The sequence below is a fragment of the Nycticebus coucang genome, chromosome 12, assembly GCF_027406575.1.
Source record: "Nycticebus coucang isolate mNycCou1 chromosome 12, mNycCou1.pri, whole genome shotgun sequence".
Lineage (NCBI taxonomy): Eukaryota > Metazoa > Chordata > Mammalia > Primates > Lorisidae > Nycticebus > Nycticebus coucang.
In genome coordinates, this window is record NC_069791.1 from 12,317,718 (window position 1) to 12,339,987 (window position 22,270).

General features: G+C 51.3%; 3 protein-coding genes across 8 annotated transcripts in view; all 3 read right to left on the bottom strand.

Moving 5' to 3' along the window:
• Window positions 1–22,270, bottom strand: part of HOXC4 (homeobox C4) — a 64,049-nt gene that overhangs the window by 17,492 nt on the left and 24,287 nt on the right. The window contains exon 1 of one of the 3 annotated variants that reach the window (XM_053555901.1): window positions 20,216–20,344. The exons of the other annotated variants lie outside the window; for them this stretch is intronic. The gene's annotated coding sequence lies outside the window, so the exon portion shown is untranslated. Of the gene's footprint in view, window positions 1–20,215; window positions 20,345–22,270 lie in introns of those variants that run through there. 3 annotated transcript variants of the gene reach the window in all.
• On the bottom strand, window positions 2,540–4,877 carry HOXC5 (homeobox C5). Its single transcript, XM_053555911.1, has 2 exons — window positions 4,351–4,877; window positions 2,540–3,638 (listed from the first exon to the last, which is right to left on the bottom strand). Exons 1-2 carry the CDS (start codon window positions 4,802–4,804, stop codon window positions 3,424–3,426), a joined length of 669 nt encoding a protein of 222 aa, XP_053411886.1. The 5' UTR covers window positions 4,805–4,877; the 3' UTR covers window positions 2,540–3,423.
• HOXC6 (homeobox C6) lies at window positions 7,066–20,736 on the bottom strand. Of its 4 annotated transcripts, XM_053555910.1 has the most exons (4): window positions 20,688–20,736; window positions 20,216–20,344; window positions 8,922–9,267; window positions 7,111–8,213 (listed from the first exon to the last, which is right to left on the bottom strand). In XM_053555910.1, the coding sequence occupies exons 3-4, from the start codon at window positions 9,073–9,075 to the stop codon at window positions 7,906–7,908; spliced, it is 462 nt and encodes a 153-aa protein (XP_053411885.1). In that variant the 5' UTR covers window positions 9,076–9,267; window positions 20,216–20,344; window positions 20,688–20,736; the 3' UTR covers window positions 7,111–7,905. The 4 variants fall into 4 exon arrangements, with proteins under 4 accessions (XP_053411882.1, XP_053411885.1, XP_053411883.1 ...); XM_053555908.1 differs by lacking the exon at window positions 20,688–20,736 and having other exon boundaries at window positions 20,216–20,353; XM_053555909.1 differs by lacking the exons at window positions 20,216–20,344; window positions 20,688–20,736 and adding an exon at window positions 18,163–18,389.

Consider the following 22,270-nt stretch of genomic DNA (forward strand, 5'->3'; position numbering starts at 1 on the left):
TGTCAGCTCTCCCTACACCATAAAACTTGGTTTAATGACATCACGTGGTCCCCCAAGAGCCACTCACGGGCTTGCCTCCCGGCCATTCACATAAATAACCTCCAAAAGTTTCAAACTCCTAAATTCGCATAGAAGCCATGTCTATTTCTCTGATGCTCAGTTACACTAAAAAAAGCCTCGTGCAGCTCCTATGCCCCACCCCCATACCCCCTTGCTGGGTGGGGAGGGAGAGAGGGTGGATCCTAATTTATTTATTTATTTATTTACTTACTTATTTCCATAAGGACCTGTGCCTTCGAGGTCGTGTTGATATTTTTTCCTCCTATTTTTTCCTTCTCTCTCCTATAATCGCTCAGAGTGGGCGGTGTCCCCCTCTTCCCACTCCCCCAGGAAGGTAAGTGACGCTTCTTCCCCTTCTTTTCCACTGCCAGGGTGGGTGGGTTCCAGGGCAAAGTGGAGAGGCAGGCTCCATGGTCTCTGCTTGTGACCCAGAAGCCCTCTCCACTAACTCCCCAAGAGCAATGTCAAACCCTGATACGTGGAGGTTGTTCTAGGAGTCTGGCTGGTGGGGCACTACCTCAGACCCCTGAAGCAGAGGCCTTTGCTCAGGGATAAAGCAAGGATCTGGGCCAGCCCCATTGCAGGAGAGTAGATCAGAGGACCCTGGCTTGTTTGCCGCTGCTGTCTGCCACCATAGGGACTGTGGCTGAGGCCTGGGGCCCCTGACCGACCTGCAGACTGTAACTGGAAGCGGGTGAGCAGGCAGGCACAGCTGCGTCTACTCAAGCCCTGGCCAAAAGGAGTCAGTTCTTCAACTCCTACAGGGAAGGAGAGGCCCCAAATCCTGCCTGGTGGAGGCAGTCAGTGCATGGCGGGGTGGTTGCAGCCTGCCTGGAAGCTCTGACCAACTTTGCCTTCATCCTCTGCAAAGCCAGGTTCGTTCTCCCCTGGGATGGTGTGTCAGTCCCCTGGGGAGGAAACACGGGGCCTTGGCAGCCTGGGAGTCTGGAATGGGTGAGTGCGGGCACCACAGACTCCTTCTTAGTTAACTGTTACCCATTGTAGACGCCAGTGCTTCTCCACGCTTCACTGCTCGCCCAATAGTTTTACTCAGCATGGAGAAAAAATTAAAATAACTCCCTGAAGAAAATTACACATTTTATTTCAGAGAGGGAGAGGGAGGAGGAGAGAGAGAGAGAAGGGGGGAAAGAGAAGGAGTGCTGGGCAAGGGCTGTATGCAAGTTGAGAAGACTAAGGCCACCCCAAACCTGGCCTGAGTGCAGTGGTGTAAAGGGGAAGGGTGGTAGTCATGGGCACAGTCCAATTAACATTTGTGGAGACCTCCTACATGCTAGGCATGAGGTGAGGAAGGCTCTTGGGTCTTTTAAAAAAATGACTGACAGGTAGCTTAGGCAGTGGGATGCATCGAAGTTAGTCTTTATAATAAATCCAAGGAGCATCAGCATTAATGATCATAAACATTCCCCTTGCCCCTCCTCAGAGACTCTCTGCTCCCCTTCCTTCTTGGCTGCTGGGGCAGCCCCTAACCTAGCTCCAGACCCACACCCCACCATTGTGGGAGGCCTGGGCTTGGTTCTAGGAAATCACCCTGTTGTGGGAGGCGGGAGAGGAAATGCAGTAAAGTTTTATGGACCCTTTCCACATTTGTTTCTCCTGTAAAGTACTTCCCCCACACATCCCAGAGGCCTGGAGTGGAGTGTGAGCCTCAGCCAGCCTCACACACCACCTGAATTATCTGCCTTTTCTCTCTCTCTTTAGCCCACCCTCCCCTCCACACAAAAATCCCAGAGACTGAGATAAATGATGGCAAACAGACTCCAGCACTGGTCCCTGCAGCCCCTTTCTCAGTTAATTGTCCTGAATAGCCCTAGGCCCTAGAAGGTGAGAGAAACAGTCTGAACATTTCCTGCCAGGCAGGTACAACCTGCAGATTGTCCTCCCTGCTCCCTCTTCCCCCATCATCTTAGAAAGCTGAAGTACACTTCCTCCAACTCTTCCAGTGTCCTTTTCCCAAGCAATACCAGCTCTCTCTGGGGATCCTTCTGGGACTAACTGGATCTCTAGAGTGAGGGCTTAGCCCTCCCTCCATGTGGAGGGAGACCCCTGAAGAACCACCTAGGCCCAGGAGAGACCTTTAAAGACCCAGAAGGGCCTGAGTTTGAGCACAACGGAGCCACTGGTCCCTGGACATTAGCTCTGGGCTGGAGTTGGGGAGAGGCTGTTGTCAGATTCACCCAGCCAAGGTAGGAATGGGGTGTAGAGGCCTGAATGCCTTCAGCAGCAACAGCACTGGGAAAGCCAGTACAGCAGTGTCCTCCTTTTCCCCCAGAGGCCCTTCTTGGAGTAAAGGATCAGGGAAGGAACTAAATTTCACTTCTCTCTCTACTTGCTTCCCCTAGAAGCTAACTTTTTTTTTTGCCTGAGGGGAGGCTTGAATATTGAGTCTCCCCTTATCCTCACAGGCCATTTAGATATTTTACCCAATACATGCCCCCAAACAGACAGGAGCCACTGTATCTTTAGTCCTGTTCTCTCTTTGTCTTTATTTGATATGACAAAATATAGTTTCAGGAAGGACCCAGAGTCAATAAATAGTTGGACAACAGCAACAGGGCAGGAGGGCACAGAAAGTCGTGGCAGGGACAAGGGACAGCAAGGAGCCTCTAGGACAACTTGCTGGGGTCCAGTGGCAGGAAACCCCAATACTTGAGCGAACTAGCAGACTGGGGCTGCGGGCCTGAGAGGGCATGCAGTGGGCAAGGGCTGGGGAGGTTCCCGGGTTTGGGGGGGCAGGAAGTTTGGAGAGTATAGAGAAACTGATGGGCCCTAGGCGGAGGAGATTCAGTCGTCTTCTTCTTTCATATGCAAATCGTTAATAAGTGAAGATCGAGATTAGTCGCTATAAGGAAGCACCCCGAAACAGGAGACGGACTCCACCAGCCGCAATCACTCTCTCCCCAGTCTGCCGCTGCTTGACCCGCCTAGCCAGAAACAAAGGAGAGGGCGAGGCTGGAGGGTCGGGGCCAGGGGTCTGTGGCGCCCTCCGGGGTTCAGCTTAACTGGGGCGGTCCAAGCTGAGGCTGGGAGCTGGAGAGGCGAACCAGGCCCAGGTTCGTTCAGCACCAGCCTGTATGCAGCAGCCCTAGGGGGAAGCCCTGTGCAGCTTGCCCTGGTCCCCGGGTTCTGAGCTGAGGGGAGACAGGGCAGAGCAGGCAGCCCCGCAGGAACCCTGGGTCGGTGGGGATTCGGAATGCCAAGGAGAAGGCTTTTGTCTGTGAGCCCGGGAGCGAGGGCTCCAGCACCTATCCTCCTCCCTAAAACACAGAGAGAGGAAACTCAAGAAGGAAAGGCGCTGGGACCAAAGCCCACTCGGGGTGCTGTCTGCCGGCCTCCCCGCGGCCTCTAAAGAGCCTCTTTGCTTTTCATTTTGGAATCCTTCTTCCACTTCATCCTGCGGTTCTGAAACCAGATCTTGATCTGTCTCTCATTGAGACACAAGTTGTTGGCGATCTCTATGCGCCTGCGGCGAGTGAGGTAGCGGTTAAAGTGAAATTCTTTCTCGAGTTCCAGAGTCTGGTAGCGCGTGTAACTGGTTCGGGACCGCTTGCCATCCGTTTCTGGAACATAAACCCCCCCCGCCCAAGCCAGGAAGGGGTGAATAGCGTGCAGTGCCCGGTGCCCGCCCCACCCCCCAGCCCCAGGCCCCCTCCCGCGGCCGGAGGGAGAGGAGGCAAGAGAAGCGAGACAGGCCGGGTGGGCCGCAGGCGGACCAGCCCAGCCCAGCCCAGCCCAGGGAGAGGCGTCTCCGCCCTGGCAGGAAACTTTCCACCGCAGGCTTCACTCAGCAACCGGAGGGGCTGAAGGGGGTGGGGGGAAGAGGGAGACCCAGGCTCGGACCGAACAATAAGCACCCTCGAGATCCGAGCACCGGGGACCCCTCTCCCACCCCTCCCGTGTCGCTGAAATCCTCCGGAGCGGCGAGCGACGGCCGAGCCGGCTCCGCAGGGGAGGGAGGGAGGGAGCCGCGGGGGGATCCCCGCTCTGGAGCCCCGCGCTCCTCACCCTACAGATCCCTCTATTTTTTTAACTCCCTCCCTCTCCCCCAAAAATTGAATATTGCCTTTTATACACGTTTTGTTCCTATGATCCAATTATGTCGTCGTAAATTTGGGCGCACACAGCCTCTAAGCCTTTTAGTGGACAGTTTTACGAGCCATTGATGCCTGGATCGTAAAATTTATGGCCGCAGGTTTTTTTTCTTTATTTGCCCCGCATGGCCTATAAAACCCAGGCGGACCCGAGCGCGCAAAATGAAGTCCTAAAGTTTACCGTGGCTCATGTGCAGTTTGGTCATCCACGGGTAAATCTGTGGCGGGGCCGGTGGCTGGCTCAGTCCGGCGGGCTGCCCTGTCTGCGCCTGCTCCTCTTTGATCTCCCCACTGCTCTTAGCTCGCTCCTCCAGCGCCGGGCGAGCCGCCTTCTGACTGTACATCCCGGGGTTCAGAGGAGCCGCTTCGTCTCTCCCCAGAGCGTGTCCCGGAGCAGCCGCGGCGCTGCAGGCAGGGCGGTCGGGGTGAGCCCGGGGGTTGGCAGCCATGTCTACCCCGTGGAGAGAGTTGGAAGGCGCAGGCGGTGGAAAAGTGATGCTTAAGTCCAATCCGCCGTAGCAGTACCTGGATGCCTGCACCTCTGAGGCCGATCCATAGTTCCCACAAGTTTGCATGTTATAGGCAGGGATATTGGGGCTCTGCTTATAGAATGAATTGGCTACGTAGGAGCTCATGGCGGGGAGGGCCCAAAAAAATTTCTGCACCCTTTTTGATTAAGGGTGATTTGTGACTCTTTGAAGTTGAGGGTTTTTTGTTCTCCAAAGTGCACAATTTATAGGTGGAGATATCTCTTTCTTTATCCTATGCGCTCTTCCCAAATAAGGGAGCCTTAAATAGAGTCACGTGACTCCAGCGGCCACTCATAAATTTGGCTTGATGACCTCCGGGAGGTTAGTGATGGAAGCCGGCGAAACGCATCTTGATATGTTGGCAAAGCCCAACTAAGGGGGAGAGAGAAAGAGAAGGAAGGGGGAGAAAAAAATGGTTCTTGGAATTGGGGGGTAGCCGGGACAACGAGACCACAGCGACACCTGGTGCCTACTTGGAGAAATTGCAACCTCGAGGTCCAACACGCCTTCAGGCGGCCGGATTTTCTTCCCTGTGGAGAAGCTGGTTGTTAACAGCAACAAACCCCTGAGCTAGCCTTTTAAATTCTATTTAAATTTGAGAAAAGATGAGGCTCCATTTAGGATGCACATTGTGTTGTTGTTGTTTTTGTAATGGATAATCCCATTCCCTCAATGTCAGTGGTCTTCTAATCTTCAAAAATGGCTGAGGAAAGGGATTTAGTTAAATTCTCCTGCCCAGGCTGGAGAACCAGAGAGGGTTATGTCAGGTGACCTAAACCAAAGATTGAGATCCCTTGCCTCAAAGGTTCCAAGACCCCGTGCTACTGCTGAGGGGGTGCCTGTTAGCATGGGAAAGTGGACTCAGCCTCTGGAGAAATGCCCAGGAGGAGAAGTCCCAGATGGGTGGAACTAGATAGGGGTTATGAGGCTGAGTGCTAGGCACTCTCTGGGCTGGGGCTGGAGGTAAGAAGCCAGGTGCAGTTGGGTAGATCTCACCATCCCAGCTACCCAGAGTGTCAACAGGCAATTTTCAAATGCATGCGTGTGTGTGTGTGTGTGTGTGTGTGTAAAGAAGCACACACAATGAGCTGGGGGATTGCTGCCCTGCATTCCTGCATTCTTGTGTGTAGTCCTCATGTGGTACCTATGCTAGATATTTTAGATAGAAAATACGTGTTAATTGACTGCATGGAGAAGGAAGATTCAAGCCTCCACAAATGTATGTGCAAGGCAGAGGAAAAGGCCTCTTTTTTGTCCATTGGGGAAAAGGTGTCTGGACCAGGCTGTCCAGGGACCTGAATCCAGGTCAACAGAAGAGTAATTTCTGAGCAATTTGGAGGCGTGGAGAGGACCTGGCTAGAGGGCAGGGAGGGCAGGCATTTGGGCAAGTTTCACGGGGTCTCCGCAGCCTTTATGCCCAGTCCCCTCCTCCTCTAGCCCCAGGTCTTATTCTTTACAGCCTGTTTCTACCCAGAAAATCTCCGCCCCTGCCAGAAGCCCCCCCCTTGCTGGAGGGGGGCTGGCGATGATCTGGAGGATCTGGAAAACTCTGGCAGATTTCCCCCCCACTCTGGGAGACCCTCACCACCACCTCTCCTCCTAGGCCCACTCAGGTTTCTCTGGCTGGGCTTGGGAAGAAATGGCCAGAGCTGATAAATGGTTAGGGTCTGGCTGCGCTCCTGGCCCGCAGGGTTTGAGGAAAGAAGAGTAAGGAACCAGATAAACTGGGGCTGCAATGAAGAAGGAATTTTGTCCCGGCTACGCCTGGAGTCCCAGAACAGGCTACAGCTCAGTTTCCAGGCTTTCTCTTTCGACATGTCCTTGAATCTTAGAATCGTACAATCCCTGCAGAAAGGCTCCAATCCCGTGTGGTCTTCTCTTTCCCCTGCGTTTTCAGCCTCCGCCGCCACGTTTCTCAGCAACCGGCCTGGCGCGGGCCTGGGGCTTGCTCACGCAGGGCCCCCGCCTCCAACTCCGGGGAGAGGGCGGAGGCGACTCTGGTGCCTGGATAGTGCTTCTTTTCTGCCCTTTTGGGGCTCTGGGTTCAGAAGCTGAGGGCCTCAAGGTACCACAGGCAGGAAGAAAGGCCTGCTCAGGGCTGGTACTCAATCCGACTATCCCCCCTCCCAATCCTATGCGGCGTCCTTTGCAGGGTGTGCTTTGCTCGGCTTAGGGAGCCCAGAGAGGCCTCCCAGCCCCCCAGCGCGATCGCAAGGAGAACCAGAAGGCCAGGGCTCCGCGCCTGGCTCCCGGGGAAGGCGAGTGCAGAGGGCTTGCAGGCGGCGGCTAGACGCGAGAGCGCTTGGAGCCTGCTCCAACTTTCACCCCAGGGCCAGCAAACGAGCGAATTAACAGAAATCTCAATATAAACTTTTAAAAATAATATCAGTTTTATTAAATATTCGAGGACGGATCCAGAGATCGGATTTATACAGGAGGGTAACACGAGGGGATTTATTTATTTATTTATTTATTTTCTCCTACTGGCTAAACAAACGTCATTCACTTTTTTTCTCTCTTTTTGTAATTTTCCCTCTTTTTTTTTTTCCTTTTTAAAATGGGATAGGAACACTGATGGGTGCTAAACATAAATATAAATACAGAAACCACGAATACAGCTAAAAATATTCACACAGAAACAGTCACAGTTTGTAAAATGCCATATTGACCCCCAGGATTCTTTAAATACAATTTGCCAGGGCTGGGCATTTGCTGGGGTAGAGGGGCCGGGAAGGGACTGTGGGGGAAGCCCTGGGGGTGAGTGGGGCCAAGGCTCACCCTCCTTGGGCCTTCTGCCCTCCCTGGCTGCCAGGCCGGTCCCTGAGGCCCCGGAGCAGAGGCCCCAGGGCCCTGGAGCCGGCTCTCTGCGCTGGGGCCGGGGCGGGGGCCTCCAGGGAGTTGGGGGAGCCACGTCCTCATTTGGAGGGAAATTTGTGGAGTTTGAGTTCTGGGATTGAGCCCCCAAGGCCTGGGCGGGGGAAGGGGCCTGCAGACTATCCCAGAAAGAGCTATGGAGGGAGCCTGGTGAAAGAGTTGTGCCGCGAGGGAGGGGGTCCAGAACTGACTTTCAGGTCCACACTTGACTCCCTAATTTTGTTTTAGGGAGTCAAAACATATCAATTGTGCCAGTGATAAATAGAGTGTGTGATTAGAGTAGAGTTTGGGGGGAGCGAGGGAGACGGGAGAGGTGGCAGGGACAGTCCTGGTCACTCTTTCTGCTTCTCGTCTTCTGTCTCTTCCCGCTTTTCCTCTTTTCCGCCCAGGCTGTCAGCATTGGCCCCTCCGCCGCCCCCCGAGAGCGTGGACGTGAGATTAGATTCTTTTTTCCACTTCATGCGGCGGTTTTGGAACCAGATTTTGATCTGTCGCTCGGTCAGGCAGAGCGCGTTGGCGATCTCGATGCGCCGGCGCCGCGTTAGGTAGCGGTTGAAGTGAAATTCCTTCTCCAGTTCCAGGGTCTGGTACCGGGAGTAGATCTGGCGGCCGCGCCTCCGGTCCGCTCCGTAGCCGACCCCTAGAGATCCGGGCACAAAACACACTAAAAACAATCAGCAAGACGTCCTCCGCAGATGATTTCGCCTAGCAAAGTCCTGACTCTCCCAACTTGGTCAGCAGCTCACAGCCCCCTCCGGGCTCCAGTCTTCTCCCTTTTGCCCTGCCCCACCCCCACTGGGGATACAGCCAGAACCCAACTTCATTCAGACCTCCCCTAGGGTGGGAGGTGTACGTCCCTAAGGAAAGGTGTTGGGGGGGGCGGGGCAAAAACCCAGCAGAAACCTGCAGGTCTAAAAGCTCATTTTTGAAAAATCCCAAAGCTGGGGACGAGGGCCCCATTTCTCAAGGACTGGGCTTCCCCCATCTCCCCAAGCACCCTAGCTCCTTGGAAACTTATCCACACTTCTCTGCCCTCCCGTCTCCTCCTCCCTTCTCCTCAGCCTGAATCGACTTTGGGGGGCTCCCTCCCCTCATCCCCTGCCCTGTTCCTGCCCCTTCAGCTCGCCTTGGAGCCCTCCAATCCGTCAGGGGCCAAGGGGGCCAGGCCCCTGTGTGCGAGCGGAAGGCGAGCTGACGGGGCAGAAGAGGGGGCCCTGTCTCGGCGAGGAGACGAGCGTGATTGTTTTTATGGGGCCATAAAAAACTCTCTCCGCCCGTTCTTCTAGGGAAGCCGGTCATAAAGCCAGTTCAGTTTATTTAATTTATATCTCGGAGCTGTAAAACTCACCACTGTGCGAATTCATTCGCTGCATCCAGGGGTAAATCTGGATACTGGCTTTCTGGTCCTGGGGCGCAGTCCTGCCCTGCTCAGAACTAAAATCCTGAGCGATTGAGGTCTGTGTGTTATGTCCTAAGGTGTTTTGTCTGCAGTTTGAGAGCATGTCTTTCTCCTGGTAAAAGGAATTAGATCCATAGTCATACGGCCCCCGGCTGGAACTGAACACGACATTCTCTTGTGGCGAATAAAAGGGAGTCGAGTAGATCCGGTTCTGGGCAACGGCTGCTCCATAGGTCGAGAAATGCCTCACTGGATCATAAGCGGTGGAATTGAGGGCGACGTTGGGGAGGACGTCCTGGCCCCCGGCGAGGTGGCAGGATAAGGAAGGGTTAGTGAAGTAGGAATTCATCCCTTTGCCTTTACCTGGTCGGGCTATGATTTCTTTAATATTTATTTCTGTCTCCAGTTTGTACTCGGAACTAGATGGTTATAGGGACGGCTCCAATCCAGGACAGACAAAATGACAAAGTCAGCTGACCCCCTTCCAGCCAATCGTAAGCCAGATGTCAAGAAGGGGGAAAAAAATCGCTTCTGCTTCTGTTGATTCCCTAGTTGAGACTAAGTGTGTGCTTTGAAAGTAAGACTTGGATTTCTTTAAAATATATATACATATGTATATATAAGAGAACTGGTCTGGGGGTGAAGGAGGGGTGCACATCCCAGAACAGGGCCTTGGGGCCCAGAGAAGGAGAGCTGCTCTCCCAGGAAATGTCTCAGCCCCAGCTAACTTTGCTGTACTGTGGCCAGAGCCAGGGCTGAAGAAATCCCTGCATTTTCAATCTGATTTCATCTTTTATATCTGCCCCCTTTCTAAAGTTAGGTTCATGTTTCTTCATGGGATGAGCTCCCTCCCAGCTCACCCAGGTCCCCAGAAACCTATAGGAAACCTTGATTTGACACTCCATGGAGAAAGTCCCTATCACTAAACTGGTATTTTCCCCAATAATTAAACAAATCAGAAGTAGAATGAAATTTCATAAAACATTGTGCCCAGAGGAAGGAGAATGTAGCTGAGAATCTTGGGTATAGGAGGGATGTGAGAGGCAACTATGTCTAAAGGGTCAAGGTTAAGAATTCGGGGTACAGTGGCAGAGCTGAAGTGGGCAAAGGAGCCATGCATTTGCTTTTTTGCCTCCTTGTCCCCTTCTGCCTCCTCCTCAAGAACCCCCTTTTGACACAACTCTTACAGCATTTTTGCCTAAAGGGGAAAATGCATAAAAATGCAGAGAATAAGAAGAAAAAGAAGTAAAAGGTCAGAAAGAGAGAGAAGGGAAGAAAAGGAAGAAGAAAGAAAACTGTGAGTCTTTCTGGGGACATCAACTCCTGTTTATGTTGGTGAGAATTTATGATTTGGAGCCAGCAAGGGCCGGTGGGGTAATTCACATTGGATCCAGCCAGAAAGAGAAGGGTGCTGGGGCTCTGATGGACAGTTAGCTTCTTGCAGGCTCAAGCCCTTGCATAGGTCAGAGCCCCCTGTCCCCTCCAGACTCAGGCCCCAACAGGGAAGGTGCCCCTGGATCTGAGCTCTGGGGCTTGGAGATTTCAGCAAAGGACTGCTCGGGAGCTCTCCCCAAGTACCAGTCGTCCCTAGTGGGGCCAGCCTCTCTGAAGCCTCTAACCCCATTTTTTTCCACCTTGAGGATGAGAAAAAGGAAGAAGCGGTTAGGAAAAGGCAGCTGAGTGCGAGACTTCTAGGGAGCCGCAGTGGGCAAAATGAAACAGCAGGAAAGTGTGCAGATGGTTTTTTTTCTCCTGATTATTCCAAACTTAATTCGATATCGTGACACAGGCTGAAAATGCTTTGAGTTGACAAAGAGGGGATGGTGGACAGTGGGCAGGGAGCAGTGAAAGCTCATATTTTCCTCTCACCACTTTGGGGGTGGGTGGGAAATGGCTATAACAAGAACCCGGATGTCGCCAGGATTTTATGATCTTTTCCTTCTGTGTAACAAAGCGGAGTAATCAATGGGTAGCAATAAAGCCATAAACGGGACTACGCTGGGAAAAAACTCGTTTATTCATCTTCTGTAACGTTAAGGTTTCCCTGGAGTGTCGCTAGGGGGGAAAAATAAAGTTTCGAACCCAAAAGCAGACAGTGTATGGAGACAACATGTTAGTTAATACATGAACCTTGTTAGGAGTTGAAGAGTCTTTTCTGCCAGACAATTTGTGCTGGCTTTTAAAAATACAGCCCCAATCCTTCAGAAAGGAGGAAAAATTATTGGTATTTGGAAGGGTAGGGAAAAGACCCTATAATTGTAAAGCTTCCCCCTCTTGAACCACACTTTCTTCTCTCCTAAGAGATGAAGGACAAAGGGAAGAGGAGGACTTTTAAATTAAGAAATAAATTTGGAGATGAGTTATCTTATTTTGGGGTTACATGGCAGGTATAGAAACAGAGACACCAACATGAGTTGCTTTTCACTTTAGAATCCAGCTGTTTTTGGGTTCATGGCATGCCTGGGCAGAGGTTTCCAACTGCTGGCTTGTGCTTCAGGCCCCCTGGAGGGCAAGAGGTTGGTGGGGAGAGAGTACTAGCCAGGAGTTCCCTGGGGGCTGAGCTAGGGAACTTGTGTTCCCTGGACACAAGTAGCTTCTTTCAAAGTTCCCAGCCTCCTTTCTGCCCTGAGGGTAGTGGTGTAACAAGTAGAAGAGGCCATAAGAGAGAGTAATCCCCCCCCATTTCAGAGGGAGATTGCTAGAAGGATAAATCATGTCAGTGATATTTCCTTCAAGATATTAAATTGTTGCAATGTACAACAAATTGAATGATGGAAGATAGGATGTCTTAATGAGGTTTCGCTTTCAATGAGTGTTGATTTTCTGTGTATTTTAAAATCTCTTTTATGTGAGTGGGGGAGAGAAGAAAGAAGAGGCTTTGGGGGAAGCATGAGTTACAGACCCCCAGCAAGGATGCCTGGGTTTCCTTGAGTCCCCCCTCACCAAGTCTGGAGAGGAAAGGGGCCCCAAATTAAGGAGATTCTTTTTCTGAGGCTAAAGGCGGTGGGCTTAGGGGGGTGGGCGACCTAAGGAGCAGAATGTAAGTCTCAGGCCCGGAAAGTTAAGTGTTTTATTACGTCTCTAAACAGAGGGCAGAGACTGAAAGGTCTCGCCGATTTATAATGAACAGAAACCAGCTGCTGGGTGGAAAAGGCAGAAATCCTGGAAGGGGGAGAGAATGGGAAACAGAAATACAAATAAATTCCCTCACTGCTTAAAGACTTCCAGCAAAATTAATTTCCAACACACACTCCTCCATCACCTTCCGTTCCTGAGGAAAGAAGCCTCCTTCTTTCAGTTAGATGTTTAATTATGCAGCTGAAATTTTGCTGGAAGGATTCGATCCAAGGGGGGAGAGTAGGTCAGATGAGCCCAATCTTCCTCCATTGGATTATATTTTCCTTTTCCCGTTTCATGTTAATTTTGTTTTTTTGGCAAAAAAAGGACTATAGGGGGACTGGGACTTGGATTTTTCCAAATATATTTATATTTTCCTGTTAAATTTGTCTGAAAACAATTATGGAAACTCATCAGCAGAAGCAAGAACAGATGTTTTATTAAAACTGCAGTTGAGCTCTGTAAATATGCACAAGTCTTGGGAAGGAGGGGAGAGAACTTATTCTTTATTTCTATAAAACGACCCTAGAGAATTTAGAAAACACCCCCATCAGGCCCACAGATCTCTATAGCTGCTGCCCTGGCCCCCGGCCCCCTGGCCTCTGCAATCAGGCATTTGGAGGAGGCTTGGTGTCAAGAGCAGATTTTCTTTAATTTTGGAGCTTTTGTAAGTAGATTTGAAATCAGATTTCAAAAAACACCAAAAAGGAATAAAGGGGGAAGGTTACCACTTGCTGTTCCAGTTCCCCCCAATCCAAAACATATGATTTCAGAGCATGCTAATTATAGGAGAGAAATTTACTACCTGTGCCTTGGATCCCTGAGTGGGGTGCGGTAACTGGCCTGGAGTCCCCAAAGCTAAAGGCTGCATTGGAGGCTGGGCACTTGGGGGTGTCCCAGGGTGAGTTAAACAGTTAACACCAGCCTTCTCTGCTCCAGGCCAGGGAAAGGCTGGGGGCCCCGTGAGGCACTGAACTGAAGAGAGGGCAGGTCACACTAGACCCCAGGCCCTGAAGAGGTTTGTGAGCAGGCCTTACCTTGCTGGCCTTCACTTTCCATTCTGCTCTTGGAAATATATTAATGTGGGGGGGGGGTGTAGGGATATTTGAAGTCAGTTGGAGATCTGGCATTTTATTTGGAGACAATCTTTTCCAGAGGTCCTGCTCAGTTGTATTCTGCCGGTCTCCTATCTTTCCCCAGATCCTGCAAACTCTGCGCAGATGTTTGTGACTCACGCACCCTTGCACACAAACACACACTCCATTCCTGGCTGCCATGCCGCCAACTACAGCTCGGCGCCTCCGGAGGCTGCTCAGGGACCCGAACACTGGAGCTGCAGGACTCAGCGCTCAGCGCTCGGCCTGGGCGCTTAGCTGCCTGGAAGACACTGCAGCTGCCCGACCTTGTCCCCTCACCCCGAATTCTCACTTCCCAGAGCAGGAGAAGAGGTTGCCCCGCCAGCCCCTTTTGTGCCACTGGGCGAGGGCTAAAATCCCTCTTACAGAGAAAGCCGAATTTCAATAATTGCTCAGTCACCTCACAATCGCACTATTTGGTTAAGGCTTTGCTGTTCTAGAGCGACTGCTCAGTTAGCCCGACTGACTTATGATTAGATTTTTTAATTTAAAAATTATAAAATAAATCCTTCAATTTTTTTTGTGGAGCTCCTTTGATCTCCGTGGAACTCCTAGTAAAAAAGATTGCAAAGACAGCTTTCTCCAGTCTGCCAGAGAACCTGAGCCTAGGGAACTGGGTCTGCTTTGGGAACCAAAGCAAGGCTCACCTAAGAGGCTCCCAGTTTCTCATAGATAGGGTGGGGGAAGTTGTCTGAGCACCCTGTCCCCCCTACATATACAAACTGCATTCCAAAAAGAAAAATGCCTCCTCCTTTCACAGTTCAGACATGGAGAAAAGTGAAATTTGACACACCCAACCCGGAAATGGATCCCATTTTGGGGTGCTGATATTCTGAGGACAAGGCCCACGCTAGCCAGCTGAACAGATTGGGGATCAGCAGGAAGGGGGGAAGGGGTAAGAAGCCAGATGGGGCTTGTCAAGCTGCTAAGAACTGCCACAGACACCTCAGTGGCCTGCGTTAGTGACTTCTCTTTTAAGCTAAGGAGAGGTTGAGAGGCTGCGGGAGCTGCTTTTGCTTTATTGCAATCAAACAGAAAAGAAAGGTATATAGAGAGGCTCTGCTAACTAATGTCAGATTTCCTTTCCTCCCTTTCTCTTTACAGATTTCTGCATGACCTTTACTTACTGGCACTCCACTTACTGCTGCCACCATCAGCAGATACAAACTCTCACATAGGCATTTGTTTGGCTTCTCGATTACTTCTCTGGCTTAAGGTAAGAAAGTAAAATAGGTCCCAAGCATCTCTGTCCCATCATACTCTGAGCCCCCTTACAGCTCCATCTAGAAAAAAATCATTTTTGGTCTTTTGGGGCCTGGCCCCCAAGCCTCCTGCTATCCTAGCAGCTGACTATCAGCTGAGGAGGGGGTTTGGGGGAGAGCCTGGGGATACCCGCATTTCATCCCTACTGGGATTGGGAAGGGGACATTTCAGGGAGGAAGCAAAGCAAGTGGCCCTGCTTTGTCCCAGGAGAAAAAATTAAAATTCAAAATATTTTTAGACCCCAGGATAGGGCCTCAAAAGGGTGTCAGATGAGGAAAAAGTGGCAATAACCAAATGTGGTGGGGATAGCAAAATGTGCTGCTTTGACTCGGGCTGAAAGAGCCCTAACTGCTGGCTTCTCTTATATCCTTCGACATCAAGAAATGCTTGGACCCATTCTGAAGGTTTATGAGAACTCTAAAATTAAAGAACTCCGTATTTATGACATCACAGTGAATTGTCATACAATTTATATACAGCAGGAATTTTGTGCGTAGGTATCTGGCCATCCCTCATTCTTTTTTCCTTTCCCCTTTCTTCTTCCCCTGGTTTAACTTCTCCTGCTTGAAAATAAAATGTTATTATGTTCTGGAACAATAAGCCAACAATAAAACATGGTTTTCATTTTCCTATAAATAATTTTATCCTTTATTGTTTGCAGATCTGAAAGAACCATTTAATTTGTAGTGGCAAAAAGAGGGGGAGAGATGGGGAGGGGGAAATTAATTTCAGAAATGAGAATATTACTTACTTCAATGATACTCTTTTAGATTTGATAGCCAGGAGCAAAATTAAAGGCTTTAACAGTGGCCTCTCTGACTCTATACCTGGTGAGATTGGCGATTTATAGGACCTTTGGCAAAGGAGTAGTTTAATTTTATAGATTTGCTTAAATTCACTGCTATTTGGGGGCACTGAGGGAAGGATGGGGGAGAGCAACATGTTTTCTCTAGCTTTATGAATTGGCCAACATGACCCTCAACAGCCAGTGTCTCATGGAAACTCCTGCAAAAAGGAGTAGGAAAGTGAGGTGACGGGGTTGTGGTCAACTTTCTCAATGAGTGTGCCCCCCTTAACCAAGCGGTTACCAGGGGGAAGGAAGAAAAGCTGGAAGCAAGAGGAGGGCTGCTTGTGTCTCCACCACAGGGACACCGGAGGTTTATGGTGTCTCCATAATTCCCCTGACCCTATAAACAGCTGCCCTATTTTAAGCCAATTCTGCTTCTTCCTCTCGGAAAAGGAGAATGAAGGAGCCGGTTAGGTGGGAGGGGGCTGCTGGAAAGGGGAGGGAGTTGGGGGTATCGCTGCACTTTGTTCTCCTGGGTGAGTTTGCTGGTTTGGCGGGTTTCTGACGCAGGGTGGCAGCAGACAAAACAAGTAAACAACTCACAGACACAATAAACAGGAGCGGCGCGGCATCGTGGCAGAGGCTGTGGGCTGGGTGAGAGGCACAGTCCTGGGGTAATATCACCCCAGCACCTCAGGTGGCCAAGGCCCAGAAAGCCTGAGGCGGACCTCGGTGAAGGGCAGAAGGAAGGTGGAAGAAATCTGCGCACCTTTCAGCGCAGCATGTCTGGACAAGAGAGTCCTGGGAGGAACCTGATTGTCTAGGGAGCAGTGGAAAACCCCTCCAGCTTCTTTTTTGTCCTTTCTTTTACTGGGTTTTTCATTGACATTTGTATCCCACCCCCCTTCCTCTGTCTTTTCGTGGCTCTGGAAGGGAGAAAGGCTAGGAAAGGAGGCCCATTAATTCCCAGCCTCAGCGGCCCATACTCTGTGCTCCAGGCCCCTAGGCCAGGGTCACACCTTCCTCTCTGGCATCACCCAGACAAACCTTCTCCCCACCAGCCTTCTCTTGGCTCAGGTAGTGGAGAGGATTAAAATGCAGTTCCACCAGTAACCTGATCTTGGTATGTGGGGGACAGAATAATAGAGCACTTCTAATCTGCCCCCACAGATGTAGGCAAATCTGAGGCGGGTGAGCGGGCAGGGCAAGCAGGAGTAGAGACCACACATCAAATCCTTCTAGCTTGTGTTCTCCACCAGCCTCTCCAAGCATCGTGGCCAACAGCCACCCAGACCACTGCCCAGAGAGGCCACTTTATTAACCTCTCCAATCCCTTCATTCCCCCAGTGAGGCTTCTAGCTATTCAGAACTTCTTGCAAGCCCTCTACATACAGGAACAACTGTATCCCACAGAATTCACTTTCAATACAACTGGGTTCACCTTGTAAAATAGTCATTAAGATGGAAAAGTTTGTGCGGAGGTATGAGGGGAAAGCAGAAGGGATTTTAGCATTTCCCCAGCCAGCTACTTGGACAGCAAAGGCAATAAGGTCTGAGAAGGCCTTTGTGGCATCCATGGGTTACTAGAACCCAAATACTCCAATTCCAGTACCCACATATTTCCAGAATAGCATGCACAGAGGGCCTGGTGTGCCCGGTGCACCCAGTGCCTCTCTGGGCCCACTCTCATCTAGTAAAGACTAACAAAATTTTGCATGCACATGAAACGGTGTTTGAGTGAATATAGGCATGGTAATATACAACTAAACACCAAAGAAATATGAGTCTGTATATATTCATTCACAAGTCTGAGTTGGTACATTTAAGCCTGTACATAATAAATATATAACGAACGCTTCCAAGTCTGGTTTCAGAACACAACAGCCAGCCCAACAAGGTCACTTTATCCAAACAAGGTCGCATTCTCTATGGAGATCACAACTGTCAGACCAGAGAGAGAAAGGGTTTTGCTCTATTTCTCCTTAGCTAGGAACCGGCCATGAAATATAGTGGATGGCAGAGCTGACAAAGCCCCCCTTAAGGGGAAGGCCTGAGGGTGCCCAAACAGTGGGCTCTGAGGGGAATACTGGGGCCCTGAGCACCAAGAAATGCTGCCAGACCCTGACCCACAGATTGAGTGTCCCTGTCCAGCCTCAGCCCTGGGAGTGCAGAGTTTTTAAGCCAGATTCTATTTTCAGCCACATTAGCTATTATTAGATAATCACTGAAGAGCTCTCCTGCAGAAAGAACCGTGCCTGCAGGGAATTTGGCCTGCAAGGAGGCTGAGGGTTGCCACTCTTAATGCTTCTGTTTGAACACTAGAAAGGGAGAGAAAGAAGGAAAAGAAAAGCGAAAGTAAGAAGCAGAGGGCTGGCGATAAGGTCTGCTAAGGTCTGGTTTATTCCCTGGGCAGACTGGAATACCAGGGACAGTTAGGCACTGCTGCTGTTTTCTCTGCTTACCTCTATCTCAGGAGGCCCAGTCTAGGGGTGAAGGGCATAGTATAAGGTGGGGGCCTGCAAAACTCTAGCCAGGAAGGAACAAAAAATCGATAAAAATATTATAGATACTTCAGGATAGTGTTGTGAAGCGGTCAGCCTCAAGCTCTAGCACCCCGAAATCTCCCTGTCAGCACACCCAATTAGATTCCTGTAGGCCTAGAGAAATACCCCAGCCTTGCCCAGGCCCACCCCTCTGATGGGAGGGGACCCCTCTAATATTCCAGGTGAATCTCCACTGGCCTGAATGGCTTTCTCCGGAAAAGATTTTCTTTATTTCGGGGCGAACAAGGGTGACTTATGCTCCCCACCCCACCTCCAGCCAAAGTGTCCATCCAAAGAGGAGGGGGGCTGACAAAATACAGGCAAAAGAGAAATAGAGGCCTCACCGGTTGGCGGTTCCCATATTACACCAGGAAAAAGGCTCCCATTTTCGGGCCTCTCGGGCCCCTCCACTGTCCCACCGTACTCCCCTTGCCCTTTTCAGGTCCCACAGACTCCAGGTCCTGGTTGCCGCTGCCCGGATAACTGGGGCGTCCGCCTGTGAGCCCGGCCGGAGCTGCGGAAGAGCGCGCGGCAGCCGGCGCAGGCGGCGGGCTGGGCCCATTTGGGGAGAGCCAAGCGTTTTTCTCGATCGTAAACAAGGAACGCGAAATTAGCCCCTCGGCAGACGCCTCTGCCCGCACACTTGTCCTATGGGGGGGAGGGGGAGAGAAAATGCCATTTCTTCCCCCGGGAGAATACCTCACAGGCCTTTATGTCCGCTGCTAAAGGGGAATTTTGGGGGGGCAGGAGAAGAAGAGAAGGGGATTGTGGGGGGAGGGAAGAGAAGATTCACCGTCAGCTCGGGCCCATGGGGTTTGATTTGAATACAGTCGAACTGTACTTTTAAGAATTTGATAAAAAAGAGTTTTCTCCCTCCCTTCAAACTCCCCCCACCACACACAGGCGACCAGTCAGGGTTTAAACAGGAAACCGTGGAGCGACCCCTCCCCCAACTGGAGCTTGGCTCAGAATCCCAGTCGCGCCTCAGGGAGAGGATGGGGGTGGGGGGTGGGTCTTGGCTTGCATTGAAGGTGAGTCTGGCCCAGACGCTCGGAACTCCCCAGCAATATGCGCCACCCCCCAGCTGTGGGGTGTGTTTGCCTGAGTGTATAAGCATTTGAGTGTGTATCGCCCTTTATGAAGCTCGCACATATAGGTGCCGCCTAGGACCCAGGCCGGGGAACAGGGCGGGGTCATATATCAAACTGCAGCACATTCAGGGCCACGTACATTTGGAAGAAATTAAGCCACTGTGTTATGAAACCATATGTGTCAGGTTAAGACTATACAACACACCATTAGCACCAATTATTAGGAAGATCCCGAGCCCCCAGGACCCTCCCGGCCGCTCCATTCTGAAGCCCCTATAGTCCTCACTGCCTTCATTGCACCCAGAAGGCCCAGGCATCCAGGCCTGGGCATGTCCCCGCCCATCCTAGGGCCTCCTTCATTCCCACCTCCGCCCCAGACAAGTCAGTTCCTAGCCTAGAGCAACCATGCGAGGCGGATGAAGCAGCCCGGTGGCATCCCGGGTGGGATGGCCGCGGTTGGTGGTGAGGGGCGCTGGACCAGGGCAGGGAAACCGTATAGGCCTTTCGTCTCTGAGCACAAGATGGCTTTTGAGTACCGCATCCCCCACCCCCACCCTCCATCCAATGCAGGGCACCTCCCACCCTTCTATCGGCTGGGGTGGAGGCGGGAGCAGGGGGTGGGCAGACGCTCTCCCCTCCTATAACGCGCACCAGCTACCAGCCTCCCTCCTAATTGCCAATTAACAGGACCAGCAGCTAGCCTAGCTACGCTAGCTTCCTGCTCAGCGGCCCGGCCCTGGGCCCACACTGCGCATGTGTGAGCTCTGGCCGTCGCTCTCTCCGGGAGGGAGGGGGCTGCCAGAAAGGGAGGGGGCGCTGGAAAGTTTGTTTGGGGGTTGGGGGCTGACTTTCGCTCAGGGAGCAATGGGTACAGCCTACAGGTTCTGTCTCCTGCCCTGGACTTTGAGCTTCCAGTGCTCCTCTGTCCCAGTCTCATTAGCCAAGAAGCCAAAGATCTATAATAAATGGGTACCAACACAGTGGGCATCCGACAGAGTGCCGGCGCCCTAGACCGCAGGCTTGCGCCACTCAGGCATACTCCCCTTACCCCCCAGCTCCCAAACTCCGCGCACATTGACATCAGGACAACACACTCATACTCGCTCAGTTACCAGTTACCAGTATTACGATTTAACCCCCACTTCTCCCTCCTTCCCTTTTCCTCCCCATAATTACCCACGCGCCCACCCTCTCGCCAGCCCCCTCTCCTCTCTAACCGAGACAAGACGCTGCTGTCCTTATCTTGAAACCGCCACCCAGCTACGGACCATTAGTTACATATTTGAACCAATAAGGAAACACTTACCGGGCGCTGCTTGTCCCTCTCCCTCTCTGCCTCTCTCTCTGCCTCTCTCTCTCCCACTCTCTGTCTTTCTCGTCTTCCCTCATTCTGCGCCGCTGCCGAGCCTGTCTCAGCTCCACACACACATATATTCTTTATATGAATTCAAAAATAAAAAAGAATAATCCTAATCATAAAAAAAAACAAATAAAATTAAGGAGAGTTGCAAAAGGGCAGGAGGGAGAGCCAAGGAGAGGGAGGGGCGGAGGCATCTGCAGCTCCCTATCTCAACTCCTGCTCCCGCATTCCTCCTGCCCCTTGGGGGCCAGAGGGTCGGGAAGGGAGAGAGAGAGAGAGAGACACCCTAAATTCCTGCCTCTCCCCTCCCATCCCCACTCTCCCCAGATGCCCCCAGCTTCAGCAACTCCACCTGGGATGAAAAAAATTAAATGAGGGGAAAATAATTATTAATCAGATTAATAAAAAATATATATACTGGTAATGAAGGGAGTGCCCAGCGCAGGTTTCCCTGGCAATGGTTAGGCTCTTACAGGGAGGACTGTTCTGCGGAGCGCTCCGAACGGACAAACCACAATAAAAAGTTCACGTTCATGGATGGAATCCACATGACTTCTTGTGGCCAATCCAACTTGTGAGTCGATCGTAAACTTTTATTACTCAGCTGTAAATTTTCTGCAAACAACCGGGAATGCGATGCATTTGTGTAGCGTGTGCAAATGGGCGCCGCGGTCGCCATGTTTACCCAATTCTCTCAGAGAGGGAGCATCCCCTGACCCCCACCCCACCCCACCCCCACCCACCTCCCAATCCCCACGGACTCGGCTGCTCCAGGCGAGCAAGGAAAGAGCAGAGGATGGGCGAGGGGAGGAAAGAACGAAGGGTTCAGGCGACTGCCTCTCCTTACTGTGCCGAATTTTAAATATTTTCCTTAACAAATGGGGGTATTAAGGTTGGATCTAGGGTAATTAAAGCTTTGCAAAGGTTTGTGACCTTGGGAGCAGTGATAGCTGTCGAGTTGAGGAGGAGTGAAAAAGAGATGTCCTTCCTATCCATACTTTTTTTTTCCCTAGGAGAGAACAATATACTCTGTATGGGGTGTGCCCCCCAAAACACCCACTCCACCCCAGACAAGAGCAGGAGTCATAGGCTGCTGGCAACCTCTTAACCAAGCCTGACCTGAAGGTGGTCTGAAGAGCCTAAAGGGACAGACTGGAGGAGCAATCTGGCCGTGACAGTAGGAGGGATGAGAAATTGAGGCAGCCTCCAGGACCTTCAAAGCGACCCTCATCCCAGGGTCGGGTGGAATGACATTTCCCTCCAAGACTATCCCAAGCACCAGGTCTCCTCATTTCTTAGATTCAAATGGTGTCTTACTGGAAATCGTTTCAGAATTAAATATAAAATTAAGGCCTGAGATCTTGGGTCCTACTTTTTCTTTGGAGTGCAAAACAGTTTGAAGTCTTTTTAATCTTGTCAGGTTGCCCACACCCCACCTGTCCTATTCAGAAAAATTTCCTTGTTTAGTGGGTGTCAGAATAACTGAGACTGGCTACCAAGGCCCTGAAAATAGAATCTTTTACTGTCCTGAATTCTACCTTCTGCTCTACAATTTGGAGCACCCTGTTTCTCCAGACTCCAAATTGGCGATGTAGGGAGCCCAAAATAAATTGCCCTAGAGAGATTATTTGAGAGGGTGAAAAGCAGGGGTTTGGGGAGTGCTGCAGCCTAGTGACTCTCCCCACTGGCTAGAGATTTGAAGGCCAGAGATCTCCCCTTGGTCCTGCATGGAGCTGGCATGGGAACCTCTATAGCTTGGGTGCCCTCCCGCCAAACCATAGGGGATCCCTCATCCACTCCTCAAACTTCCTCCACTGTAGGCAAAGCAGTTCCCTCAGCCGGATGCAGGGACCTTGTTTCTTTTACAAACCCACCCATAAATTTTATAACAGGTAGTTAAAAATTACGAGGAGGAAGAACTGGCCCAGCTTTTCACAATGGGCAGCGGGGAGAATGGGACTGCGCTGCGGGCAGCTCACCGGAAATTTTACTTCTAGTCTG

Excerpts from the sequence above, each read along its gene's own strand:
- HOXC5 (XM_053555911.1), bottom strand. The coding sequence starts at position 4,804 with ATGAGCTCCTACGTAGCCAATTCATTCTATAAGCAGAGCCCCAATATC. Across the intron at positions 3,639-4,350 it reads CAAACTGCACATGAGCCACG|AAACGGATGGCAAGCGGTCC; the intron begins GTAAACTTTAGG and ends TTTATGTTCCAG.
- HOXC6 (XM_053555907.1), bottom strand. The coding sequence starts at position 9,321 with ATGAATTCCTACTTCACTAACCCTTCCTTATCCTGCCACCTCGCCGGG. Across the intron at positions 8,214-8,921 it reads GCGAATGAATTCGCACAGTG|GGGTCGGCTACGGAGCGGAC; the intron begins GTGAGTTTTACA and ends CCGGATCTCTAG.